Source organism: Indicator indicator, chromosome 25 (genome assembly GCF_027791375.1).
Source record: "Indicator indicator isolate 239-I01 chromosome 25, UM_Iind_1.1, whole genome shotgun sequence".
NCBI classification, from domain to species: Eukaryota; Metazoa; Chordata; class Aves; order Piciformes; family Indicatoridae; genus Indicator; species Indicator indicator.
Window position 1 is genome coordinate 14,738,220 of NC_072034.1, and position 13,548 is coordinate 14,751,767.

The window sequence follows — 13,548 nt, forward strand, 5'->3', positions numbered from 1 at the left end:
GTCCAGCGACAGGACATGGGGCAATGGGTGGAAGTTGAGGCATAGGAAGTTCCATGGAAACAGGAGGAAGAATTATTTCACTGTCAGGGTGACAGAGCACTGGAACAGGGTGCCCAGGGGGGTTGTGGAGTTTCCCTCTCTGGAGATACTTCCTGGATGAGTTCCTGTGTGACCTGGTATATGTGACCCTGCTTTGGCAGGGGGGTTGGACTGGATGATCTTTCAAGGTCCCTTCCAGCCCCTAACATTCTGTGATTCTGTGATCAGCTCTTCAAGGATGAAGGTAGAGACATAGTCCCACAATACTGTGTTCCACCATTTACCTGTTTCATTTCAACCAGCACACTTATCCATGAGACATCTGTATTGGCTGGGTAAAAGTATGTATGGCTGGGGAGAAGCTGTAGGAGTCCTTTAAGTCAAGGTAGCCAAAGTATTTTTCTTTGTGTACTTAGGCAAAGCAAGCCAGAAAACACAAACCCCAACTCATTGGGCTGTGCTAATGAGAGCACTGACTTGGAACTGGGAAAATGAGTCAAAAAGTAAAGCAAGCTAGGAATCTCAGAAGCTCCTCCTTTAGTTCTTCTAAAGGAGCCAACATAATATACAAAGGAAAGTCGACTAGCAGAAGAGAACTGAACTGCCCCAGCTCTCTGCATAGATGCAGGTCAAGAACAGCTGCATGAAGATGCTCAGTACAGCACGTAAAAAAAGACCCCTTTGGGGGGGATGGTGTATGATGGTAAACCTCTCTAAGACTTAAATATTCAAAAAAGGCATTGTGCTTATCACCTCAGTGTCACGACAAGCTGCAGAAGTACTCAACAGAGAATATGCAATACTATTTTCACCAGGGAGCTTACACATTTGTGTTGTTAAACATAAGCAGCTTCTTTTCTGTAGTATCACAGTTGTGGCCTAAGTTTAGAGGCACCTCCAAACAGCAATTATGTTATGAGTTACCTGTGGGGGTGCTTTCTATATATATATGAGTGTAGCTGCTCTCCTGAACACAAGCTCAAGCTTCAGTTTCATAGAGGATTTGGCTGAAAAAGACCTAATGCCATGTACTCTATGTTCTGCTCCAAGGCAGGATCGACTCCAGCTATCAAATTCCTGTCTGAGGCTTGTCTACAGTAATAGGAGAATCAAGACAGCAATAGGCAACATATTCCAAAGCTAAACTGTTTTACCTTAGACAAGTTTCCCTGACTGTTACCTGAAATCATCATCAGTGTAACAAAGTCCTTCCCTTTTCAAAGTCCACTGTGAAAGAGTTTGTTTTGTCGTTTGCATCAACCTTTTATGCATTTGAAGATCACTAGTGTATTTCAGCTGTCTTCTCAATAATCCCAACTGTTTCAGCCTTCCTCAGGGCTCACATTTCTGAGATCTATGATCATTCATGGCACTCTCCTCTGATCTCTTTCCAGTTGGTCCACATAATTTTTTTAATTGTGGAGCCCACATCATCATGCAAATGTCAAAAGCCATAACGCTCTCAAGCCATACAGCTTTTGCTATTTCTCTGCAACCCACAGGACCTTGTGTGAAAGGAAATTATGTTAGTTTGGTAAGATATGGATTTGACAAATCTATGGAGCTGTTACTTGTGTCTTTGTTTCTTCCTACACTGTTAAAATAATTATTTGTTTCAATAGTTTTCCACAAAATGAAGTCAAACTCACTGATCTATAATTCCTCGTCCCCTCCTCGTTTCCATTGTGAGAAAGAGGCTTTATCTTTGCCTTTTTCTTGTCTTCCAGGAACTCCTTCACTTCCCACAGACTTTCAAGGGCACTTGCTAACACTTCTGCAGCACAGGCCTGGCTGAAGTAAAGAACCCTGAGATGAGTTTCACTGATAAACTGACTTGGAAAACATGCCACCTAAGTCCTGACTTGTTCTTCCCGTTTCAGACTGAGTTCTTACCTTTGTAACTGACCCTAGTTTCTCTTTGACAGATACAGAAGGCATATATTCAGCCCCATATGTTTTATCAAACACACGTTTCCACGTTTCAAAACACAGTAAGAAAATATTCAAACACTCATCATCCCACTGACTGAACATCCTGGAGGAAGCAGTAGCAAGTGGCTGTAAGCATCACTGATTGGGCAGTATTTGGGGAGTTTCTATCAGAATATCTTATTATCACCAAGGGATCATAAGTCACAAACATTTCAATGATGTTTTGATAGATAAATTCTAATCCAAATTATCTGCAGACTTAAAGTAAACACATACATTTTTGCTGATGTTAAGCAAAAGGCAGAATTGGCTGTCTCTGATTTCTGAATACTTCTGCTTTGAATTTTCACTTGTACATTCCAGCTTTTAAGTGTTAAGACTTTACTGAGACTGGGCAGATCTTACCTTTCAGTAACAAACCTGACATTTTATCAACAGACCAGAATAAAGACACAAAGAATAACCCAGCTTTCCATAAATAAGGTGGTCTTGCTCTATAACCACTAAAATCTCAGCTGAGATGACTGTTGTCTGCCCTGTGTAAGAATTTTATCCTACTATTAGTATCATACTGGTGGCATTACTTGCCACACTAAACCCAAACCCATTTAAGCAGAAAAGCCAGCAACCAGCAGTTTTTCTGTTTGGAACACAGCAAGGTATGAATGTTACTGTTGTTTTGCTCAAAAGCTTATCTCCTGACTTACCCAGGGTGAGGGATTTGTGTGTGGAACAGAAAATGATAGCCACTGTGTCTGCTGGTGTGAAACTAGAGTTATTCCTAGAAAAGAAAGAGTTTTAATAACTTCTGATAGTAAAAACCTTTTTAAAACACCATTGATCAAACAGATTACTTAGAGCATCCATATGCACGTTCATATCCCTTTGATCAGGTCTAGTGACAGAAATCATTCTACCCACAAATGAAGAGCACTGTTTGATTTGGTTGGCTTTGCTGTGTTTGGGGTTTGTTTTTTGAAAGCAGAATTGTTTCTCAGCCATGGCAAACTCTCTAATGAATAGAGGGGCAGGAAAGCAATTCTGAAGACATGGTATGTAGGACACCAACTTAATTCCAGCCAAGGTTACTTTTGCAAACATGCTCTGTCACAGCAGTGGCCAGCTTGCCTTTGTGACAAAAAGAGAGTGACCTACCATTTCTTTTCCTAGTATGTAATGCTAACAAAATACTCAATGGTTATACTATGAGCACTGCTTAGAAGACGAAGCTATCTTCCACTTTAAATACAAACTCCATCTAAGGCTTTACACACTGGGAGTAAGCCCAGGAAGGCTGGAAAAATGACATACAGTGAGAGGTATATGACTGGTCAATGGATCACCCTTTGGTCCTAACTAGGAATCATTTCATGAGATTCCAAATATTCACCACACTGAGTTGGTTACTACTTATGGCATTTTAGATTTTATAGCTGGAACATATCTTCCCCCAAAGGCTAGGTCTAGAAGTTCAAAAGTTACTTTTAAAATGCCTTCTAAGGTCAAATTGTGACCGTGTCACAGAGAAATTTTCCTGTAGCACTAAAAAAGTTTAAGTATTATTAATAAATTGAAACCTTTTTTGTGATTCTCCTTTACAGATGTTACAATAAACGTGTCTGGAGCCTGCTGTACTGTGGCACTTCCCATTCAGCAGAGTGCTGCTAAGACTCCAGTAAGCCCAAGTGAGAGGACAATGGTGGATACTCTGCTGTGTTCTCAAGTGATGCCCTAAGCCATTGGCTGACACCATTCCCACAGTACTGTTTTCTGAGAAGGGAAGGCACAACTGTTCTTCCTGGTTGAGATTTAAAAGGCAAAAAAACAGCCCTACCAAACATTAGCTCAGGCCAACTGTTAAGAACCACCATATAAATTTGACATATACGGAGAAGAGTGAATTGCCAGCCCAGCAAATGTATCTTGAGATGTAAAAAGTCAAACTGAGTTCTCTCTCTCATATGTCATCAGCATGTCTGCAGGGCAAATTATACCTTCAGTGACATCTGTGCAAATCCATTTTTTTCAGTGGATGAGGTATAGCAGTGATTGATTGAGATTTAACAACTCTGTAATTAACACACAAGAAAGGACAGAATTCAGGTCCTGCTCTCTTAGCCTATGAAACTCTTAACAGAGAAAAATGCAGTAAGGATAATATTGAAATACCAAAATGAGGTCACCCCTATTCAGAAACCTGCTCTTACACATTTGCATAAACTATCACCCAAAGCAAAGATACCACACAAAACAAATATCCAAAAGTTCCGATTCAGCACATTCAATTACCTTGTAGAGAAGAGGAAAGTCAAAAACATGAAGCTCATCTGTACAGAAAATACTGGAAGAGAAAAAAGTTAAAATTAGACTTAGACCACAGAAGTAAAGAATGCTTCAGGCTCTACAATTGCCATGCCTGTGCCTTTTGCCCCATACTACAGGTCAGAAGCTAGGCTGGCCCAGGTCTAGAAAGATCCAACAAGAGATAACCTTTAAGAACTAGAAGAACAATACATATCATTACATTCAAGAAAGCCAGAGCAAATACAGTGGCTACCCAAGTTCTTCTGAATCCAGTGTTTCTTGACACAATGAATGGCAGGAATGGTTACCACTACAAGCTGCATCTCTTTTGCACTAGTTTTGCTTAGGAGGTTGGGAACATAGAATCTCTCAGACTGGGTATATTACTCTCCTGATGAATGATCACTATTAAAAGATCATCACAGACATTATGACTTCCTCTGAGACAAAGGCCAGCTCCTGAACAGGGCAGTGTACATCAGACAAAGCAGATCTGCTTCAAGCTGAGTCAGCTTTCTAAGTGTGGATGGTTTCTGAGCATCCTAAGGGGAGCTCTCTCCTGACACCCATGGGGGTCATGGGATGCACAGAGCCCACCCTTGGTCTGCAGAGATGTGGGGAGAAGCAGGCAGCCTGCCTTCTGTGCTGGGTAGCTGCTGGGACTGCAGCGACTGAGCACTGTGCCAGAGAGCAGGAACTCCCCACAGAGCTGGAGGAGAAAACTGGACCTGCATAGACCTCTGCTGGGTTTGTGGGCTATGGGGGAAGGGCTTTTACTTTCAGCACAATCTGGGCTGAGTCCTCTTCCCTTTTCCTTGCAAAGCTTGTGAATGCAATAGGGCTAATGTGTCCCACAGGGTAGTGCAAGCCAAGACAACACATTTGATTTTGACCCCAGTCTACAACCGCGAAACACGGCAGGGATATTAGCTATTACCGGTGACATTTTCCATACTTTTCCATACATTTCCTAGGATGTATAAATGTCACCTCAGCAGGCACTTAAGCCTTCCTTCATGAACCAAGGCAGCAATCCATTGTTCCTGAATTACAATTTTTCTGCAACTAAGTACATTAATTTAATATGCAGAGAAAAAGCCAACCCGTACTACACATAATTCTGTAACGCAATAAAGCAGTAGTGTTGCTGCCAATTATCCCTTATGCATATGTTGCTGTGGCTAGAATATTAACATAAAGGTTACAGAAAAAACATTAATCAGCAGAACAATAAATGCAGTTTCATCTCAAACTCCTTGTGCTGATTTCACATCCTGATATAACACACAGTTGCTGTTGTGTTGTATCAGGATGTGAAATCAGCACTGGACTGCAACGTGCATATCCATCTCCACATCTTCCTTAGGTTTTGGGTTTATAAATATTTTAGGGGCAAACAAACAAACAAACAAACAAAAACCCTAAGAAGGTCTAATATGTTCCAAGCTGTTTCAAAGCTGATGTTAATATTCTCTCTCAGAAACTCCAGTCCTGCACACACGGAATGATTCTCAGTGCATTGCACTGCCAGTGGTCTATATAATCACACGTGGCACAAATGCAGAGTTAGCTCACAGAGAAATAAAAGAAAGGACAAGGTAGGCAATGGAAGCAGCCACTCTACACCAACTGTTTAAGGTAGAACATACCTTTTTAACTAAAAAAGATCTTTTTTTTTTTAAATTTTTCTCCCTTCCAAAGCAGCAGTCAGCACAGAAACAGAAAATGACTTCATTCTGAGTTTCGCTGCATGGTAAGCCAGAGTTGAAAATTTCCATATTCTGCCTCTCTTTTGCTGCCAACTCTGCATTGATTTAAGTGCATTTGGGATGTGGCCCTTCTCAGGTGCCTATGCTAGCAAGTATTTCTTCTAATTTGAAAGAGAGGTCCTTAGCAAGACTTCCTTCTTTGCTTTCATAATAAAGTATTTATACAATACCATTTCTAATTCCATACACCTACAATGTTTCGTAATACAAAAATCTGCCAAAATTAGGATAGAGTAAGAACTTAGCGCAAAGGGCAAGGGCAAATTTCCTCCTGACTTTAGTGGAGGTTGGATTTATAGAAGATACATTAAACAGTGCATGTGCACACACTTCAAGGTAGGTGATGCATTGATTTCTTGAAGTCTAACAATTTTAGAGTGTATGGGATGTGATTTATTATGTAGTGTACTACAGTTGCCTCTCCCATAAGCAATCTGAAACTATTGTCTCAGGACAGTCTGAAGTGAGACAGGAATTCCCTGCTGGAAGAGGAGACAGTGCCTGTACACCACTGCCTTTCCCTGGGAGGCAGTGATCTGCAAGTGTATTTTTAACTGATGGCAGGGACACCAGCAGTCTGCTCTCAGACTCTGCAAGAAATGTGCTTACCTACAGAGATAAATCAGCACGCTGGAACCCCCCAGCTAGTTTCTACGTTCATAATACAGTAAGGAAGAACTACTTAGAAGTTGTAACAGCGCTTCTGAGTAACAACTCAACCTCAAATCTTTCCTGTTTGGAATGTAACATCTGTGCATTTATGAAGAACAACGAAGCAGAACCAGAACGGTCGTAAACATTTGGAAAGTAACACTGTGCCCCTTTAGAAAGGTAGGGCCACTGAGCCACCTTAGGCACACCTAAAGAGCAGGGTGCATCCCTTTCTAAACGCTTACTCAATCTCCTAAAAGCATCCAGCTCCTGAGAAGTCTGGGAATCTGGCTTACTAGACGCATTAGAAGCACACGCTCTAGCCCCATTGCAGTATCCCCACAGCCTCACCCGTTCCAGTAGCTGATTACACACCTGAAGCACAGCTAAAAGAGATGCATTAAGGCTGGACTTACTTATCAACACTATTATAATCAAGCTAAATTTATCAAGGTCAATGTTGGGATTGGCGAAGGTATCACAGAACGTCGTGTAGATGATCATCAGGAGCACACAGCTGCTGATAGCACCAAATGGAGGCTTCTTCCTTTCGAGCCAGTCCTTGATGTATCTTCGGACAATCTGAAACACAGAAACCAACAGGTTGCCTCTTTTCAAAGATGCAGGGAGCCAAGTTGGGCATCACAAAATGAATCTGACAGCGGAAAGACACAAAGAGAAGAGAGTAATTTGGATGACGGCCACAGTGGATTTCAAAGCTTCCCTGCCACACAACTCTTCTTCTGGGGAATTTAACATTTGTAGTGCAACTTCCACTGGGCGTCCATAATGAGAGTATATTTTCAAGTACATTCAAATCCATCCTTAATCATGCCAAATGTTCTTTGCTAGCTGTCACTGAGACATGCCCATTAAGCCTCCCCAAAGTTTATCTCCTCTGCTGATACTAATGGATGTATGTAATTATCACAGTCCCCTTTGCATCAACAGACAATTCCAAGTGCAACTTTGGGAATCTTAAAAATCTGACATCTTCAGGAATTTCATGACGGCAGATAATCGAAAGTGATCCATGGAACATTTTAATATTTAAATAGCTAGCGATGCACCAGAAGTTTTTAATTAAATTATAACTCAAGCTTGAAAAGCAAAAGTGCATGTGTTGTGGGAGCTTAAATAATTTAGACTCTGAATATCTAGAGTTTTTGTAAATCCAAAGACAAATGCCATTTGCACGCTTCTAGAATACCAGAATTAACACAGGAAAACAAGGAAACCTGCTGGACTTAGTGGAAACTTCTGCACTTTCAGGAAACAGAAGCCAAAGTTGTTTTTCTGAGAATTTTTTTTGAAACAAGTATAAATTTTAAAGTACCTCCAACTTTCAAATTATGCCAGGCACTACAGGACTGAGCCTCAGCAGATACAATGCGTCTATTTCAGCCCTGCCTGGGGAGTTGCTTCTAGTTCTTCTCTTTACTTTATATGGTTTGAAAACAACTTTTTAAAGCTTTTATCATACAGCTGTGAGTTGTGTTAATTTTTCAGCAATCACTTCATCTTGCCTAATTTCTCCTGAGAGCTCCTGATGTTCTCTGTTACCATGCTCTTTCAGAAATAATAGCACAAGATCCTGAAACTTTTCTACCAGAGAGCCCTAAAGGTGTCTCTTACCTTTCCCATAGCAGTACCATCAATAAATGCCACTCACAGTTTAACAACACACAAGATTTTAGAGGTATTCAAGATGAATATCAAAGCACCACCACAGGACCTGTTCACACACCAATTGCCAAAGCTGCAGGACTGATCTTGCAGCTGCCAGGTTTCCTCCTTTCCAGCTTGCCTGCAGTCCTGGAAGCAGCTATCCCAATCACCACAACAAAGAGATTTCACAACCCTCATGGTAGGGCACACACACCTCAAAAATTTGGCACATGGGGTTCATGGAAAGTTAAGGAGGCTGAAAACCAGCGTTTAGTTCTCAGCACTTCCAAGCTTCCCACTGAAAAATAACAAATTTACAGGAACCCCTGGAAGGGAACACTCAACATTCAAATTTCACACTTGCCAAATGCTAAAAGAGAGAACACAGCTCAGAAGGTATGACCAAGCCTCTGAAAGAGCATTCAGTGGAGCTTTTTCAGCCACCTCCTTATGAGCCAGCAGGTAGGAACAAGGCACTGCACTGATGAAAAAGGCAACGAAGTTGAATGACAACATTTAGTGCACAGCATGAAAGACGTTAAATGGGAAGACCAGATGAGCCTAATCTGAGCAGATTTGGGACTCTGTAATTATCAGAAACAAGAAGCAAAGTCTTTCACCTCTAAACTGAGTGTTTTCCAAGGAACTTTAAAAAAAACCAAAACCCAACCCAACCTATTATCCCCTACATTGAAGTCACACTGGGGAAAGAGAAAAGCTACCTAAACCTACATATATATTTATGGTCCTTCCCAAAGATTTATACTGAAAGTAACCAGATGTTGCAAAAGAACAGTGATGGTTACTTATACCACAGCACAGCTTGGACTGCAGGTGTTTACTAAGTGAACAATCACCTTGTGTCTGTACCAAGTATAATTGTAACATACATGACAACAACTGAGTCTATACACCAGGGACTGACATAAGAGAAAGCAAAAAACACCTTTGAACTGAAATTCCAAGAATATTTCCTCAAATTCTTCAGTTGGCTGGGTCTCTTTAAATAGCCACCTCTATCTAGTCTGGAATTATTATGAATCAACCCCCATAAATACCAGCATGGCTTCTAGAAATCATCTAATCAACCCAGTGTCATGTAAATGTATACTGTGAAAACACAGACAAAATATACCCCCTCCCTCACACAGAATCCCAGAGGTTTCCCTTTTCTCACAAGGTTCAAGAAGATCTATAAATCCAGAGGTCGATTCAGCCTCTGATCACTGAATCAAGGTAATCTAAATTCTTGTATAACTTAAGAGGGAGAAATATAACCCTACAGCTATCTGTAAAGATTCAGCTAGATTTTTCACAGGGAAGCTCATGTCAGCTGGATTCATTTTGACTGAAAAACAATCCTTTTGTTACTTATTCATGCCCTGCAGAGTTGTTTCAGGACAAGGATCCTTTGAAAGCCTTTTCATTCTTAACCCAATTCTATAACTTTGCAGGGTTAACACAGAACTTAGCAAAAACATTATGAAGATTTGTAGTGAAATAATAATAAACCCTCCAAATGTAACAAAGACAATGCAGAATGAAGTACAGAGCCAGCCAGTGAACCTCATTGTTCTGTGGGGTTGGCAGCCTCTGGCAGAAAGTCTAATAGGGGTTGAATAGCCTCAGGCAACAAGGGCTGAAATGATTAAATAAAGAATGTCACAGGTAACTCTTGAGGCTGGGCAGGGATACTGAGCTTCATTCGTCTGCAAACTTAGCCCAAGCATGATCATTGTGGCATGTTAAGGTCAGAGGATCAAAGAACGGCAGGGGATGGAAGGGACCTCTGGAGATCATCTAATCCAACCCCCTGCTAACACAGGTTCATCTAGATCAGGTTGCACAGGAATGTGTCCAGATAGGTTTGGAATCTGTCCAGAGAAGGGGACTTCACAACCTCTCTAGGCAGCCTGGGCCAGTGCTTCAGCAGTAAAAAAGTTTCTCCTTAAGTTCAACTGCAACTTCCTCTGGTCTAGTAAATACCCATTGCCCCTTGTCCTGTCACTGGCAACCACTCTAAGAGCCCAACTCCATTCTCATGACCTCCACCCTTTAGATATAAGCATTGAGAAAATCCTCCCTCAGTCTGCTCTTTTCCAGGCTAGAGTGTCCCTCAGCCTCTCCTCATAAGAGGACTGGTCTGTACAAAGGACACCAGACTGGGGCACCCCACTGGTGTGTCAGCTCTCAGTTGCAGTAACCATGCTCAGTATTTGAACTACATAGCAGTACTTGGAGACAAGGGAGGGACAAGCACTGGAGAAACAAGCAATTGAGAAAGTATCTGGAGTGATACTCTTGTGAAAAGATGAACTTACAGCCTGAGGTAGAAATTTGAATGACTGACACCCAGACTACAAGCATCAGAGTGGCACACTGATGGAGAAGAGCAAAAAGAGGAGTACTCTTCAGATGCAGTCACTCCACACATCCTAGTGAAAGGGAATTAATTCCTCACACCAAAAAAAAGGTTAAAAAAAGAGGCAAAAAAAAAAAGGCAGTTAAAAACAATAGCTTGGGAGGGTGGGCAAATATGTCAGTAGAATAACAATGAAGGGATACTATATTATTATTACTTAATGATTATGTATACTTTACATGGGAAATGCTGCAGGACATTACCATGCTGCAGAGAAGGCATGCTTTGGTTTTAAGGTATAAATCTCAAGGTACAAAGGCCTTGCAACCCACATCTTTGCTGAAACTCCTGCAGAATTACTTCTGCCATAAAGACTTTGGGGCCTCTGGCCCTACAGTGGTGATCACTTTAGGAACAAGGAACTGCAAAGATTTTCGTACAGATTTAAATGCCAGCCCCAAAGAGCAGGGAATTCCTGATGGCTGACATGGAGGTTGCACATGAAAGAACAGTGCATGGTGAATCCTCCCCCCTTGCTGTGGTTTAGTGGAGAAAGGAGAGGAACAGAAGCAAAACTCTGTAGTAGGTGCTATTTGATAATAACCTGAGTGATGAAAGGTGTTGATAAACAGAAAAGTTAGATGACAAAAGGATATAAACATGTCCATTAGGTCACCACCTCCTGATGACTGTTCTGGCAATCTCCAAAGGTTTTTGGAAAGCCATCAGCTCAAATTTACTTCAAAGCACAGTTCCAGGGTCAATCTTCCCTCTCGCCTAGGATTTAATTTCTTTAACAACAAAAGAATGTAATTGCACATGAATTAACAGTATTGTCCCCATTTAAATTTGGTTGTTCTACCAGAATGGTTACACACAGAGTATTTTTCCTCTGTATCCTGCCATAACCTCCTGGTTCCAACACCAGCCTTACTGTGCAAATTGGCTAACTGCTCATGTGCTTCATACCCTGAACATGCACTGTACAAAGAAACACAATCTGCTGTTCCAGGACAGCAGGTAAATAATGCTCAGCTGTTCTAAGATCACAGATGAAAAGAGCCTCACTTATCTAATGGTACCTTCACAACTATGCCCAGAGAAATTTGTCAGTAAAACAGAGCAGGCAGGTGGAAAGAGTCTAGCTGGACATCCAAGATAAAAAATGCAATAAACAACATCATTCATGAATGTTCATTATTAATTGACCTAAACAGGGCAAGGAGCTCCCCACCCTCCATGTATATGGGATGGAATGATTTCTGACACCTGTAACAGAGTACATCCTGGAAAAATTATCCAGATCTTCAAATTGGTGTTTTTTAAACCCACAAGATAAAAAAAAAAAAAAAAAACACAACAGGGGTAATGGTTATGAAGTCACCTTCTCTGTTCCCATTAAACACACAAGAGTATCTCTTGGTATTTACATCATTCCACAGAGTAGATTGTTTCCTCATTCCATCAACTCTTTGGGACTGATTTAATCTTTAAGAGAACACACAATGTTTTTACTGCACTTCTGCTTCTCTAGTTTATTATCTTTTGGTTCGTGCATCTGAGTACCTGAACAAAACACCTGGGGTTTTATCATTTCAGCAAAGAAACACAAGTCACTTTTTCTTCATGTTGAAACACAAGGAAACAAGTTGAAGCTGTGCTGGGTTATCACTACACCTAAATCCAGCAATTACCTTATTGACCTTGTCTTTTAAGGTGAGATCCCTAACTCATTCCTAAGTAATACTGTCACTACTTACAGCCACCTACCTTTGCAATGAACCCTACACTGCAAAGTTTTTTTTTTAAAAGCTTTGAGGCAGGCTAAATATCTGCAAGACTTCAGTAACTTTGTAGTATCTCTTTCCACACAGTGATGGCAAACCAAGAAATAAGACTGCATGGAATATTGGGAATTGCTTCAGTGAAGTCTGGAAGATATGAAAGGGGGAAAACTGGAAAGAAAATGTGAACTAAGCTGACAGTAACTGTGAAAACTAGTAGAAAGCATCAGATAGTGGAACATAAAGGAGATTATGCAGGTTACAGAAAAAGTAAATAAGATGGACCATTCTTCACAGATTTCTACAGCATAACCACCCTCCACATAACCCAAGGTCTTCATGGTAATTCAGATGCAGACTCTTCTGCAAAGCAGAGCTCATCTCACTTCACCAGACCCCATTCTGAGAACTCTCCAGGGAGTGTAGCTGTGTAAAGGCACATGCTTTCACCTTTCCTGTATACTGCTATGAAGTTCCAAACTTTGCACTGGTTCACTCACCTTTCTATACCTGAAGATAGGATGATAAAAAAGGGGTTTTTTTCCAATCTGGGAAAAAATAAAAGATTTTAACAAGCATCTTGTTTTCTTTCTTCAGCTTACGAAACTCCCTTAAAAGCCATCTCACTCTCTTCCGTCAGTCAGTTTACTGCCAAGAGATAGCTCCTGACACATACAAGCCTTCAAAGCATGCTTTATAAAACCCACACGAGGCCATTTTCAGAATTAACTTTCACATTTTGGGGTAATTTACAACTGTTGCTTTAAAAGCTTACAAGCAGGTGTGACATGGCAGAATGGTAAAGGGAGGCTGCTGCAGGGGTACAGGTTTTCTTCAGCTTTTGTATTTCTGTGGAGACAAAGGTTCTGTTCCCTCTTTGCGTCAGGTCTCAGAAGGGAGCCAGCTGTGGTCTGAAGGCTGTTTATCTGCCATCTCGCTTTTCTGCAACAAGCTTCTAGAAGCACTCATCTCCCAGGGTACCACTCCTCCTCCCTGCAGCTCCTCTGGACTTTGAAGAGAAAGTAGGGCTACTTCCATG

General features: G+C 41.2%; 1 protein-coding gene across 2 annotated transcripts in view; it reads right to left on the reverse strand.

Annotated features, from left to right (window-relative positions):
* SLC10A7 (solute carrier family 10 member 7) overlaps positions 1 to 13,548 on the reverse strand; it is a 135,529-nt gene that overhangs the window by 18,756 nt on the left and 103,225 nt on the right. For both annotated transcript variants that reach the window (XM_054392325.1, XM_054392324.1), the window contains 3 exons: positions 7,112 to 7,277; positions 4,261 to 4,312; positions 2,679 to 2,752 (listed from right to left, as the gene is read on the reverse strand). In XM_054392325.1, the coding sequence (XP_054248300.1) occupies positions 2,679 to 2,752; positions 4,261 to 4,312; positions 7,112 to 7,277 (292 nt within the window). The remainder of the gene's footprint in view (positions 1 to 2,678; positions 2,753 to 4,260; positions 4,313 to 7,111; positions 7,278 to 13,548) is intronic.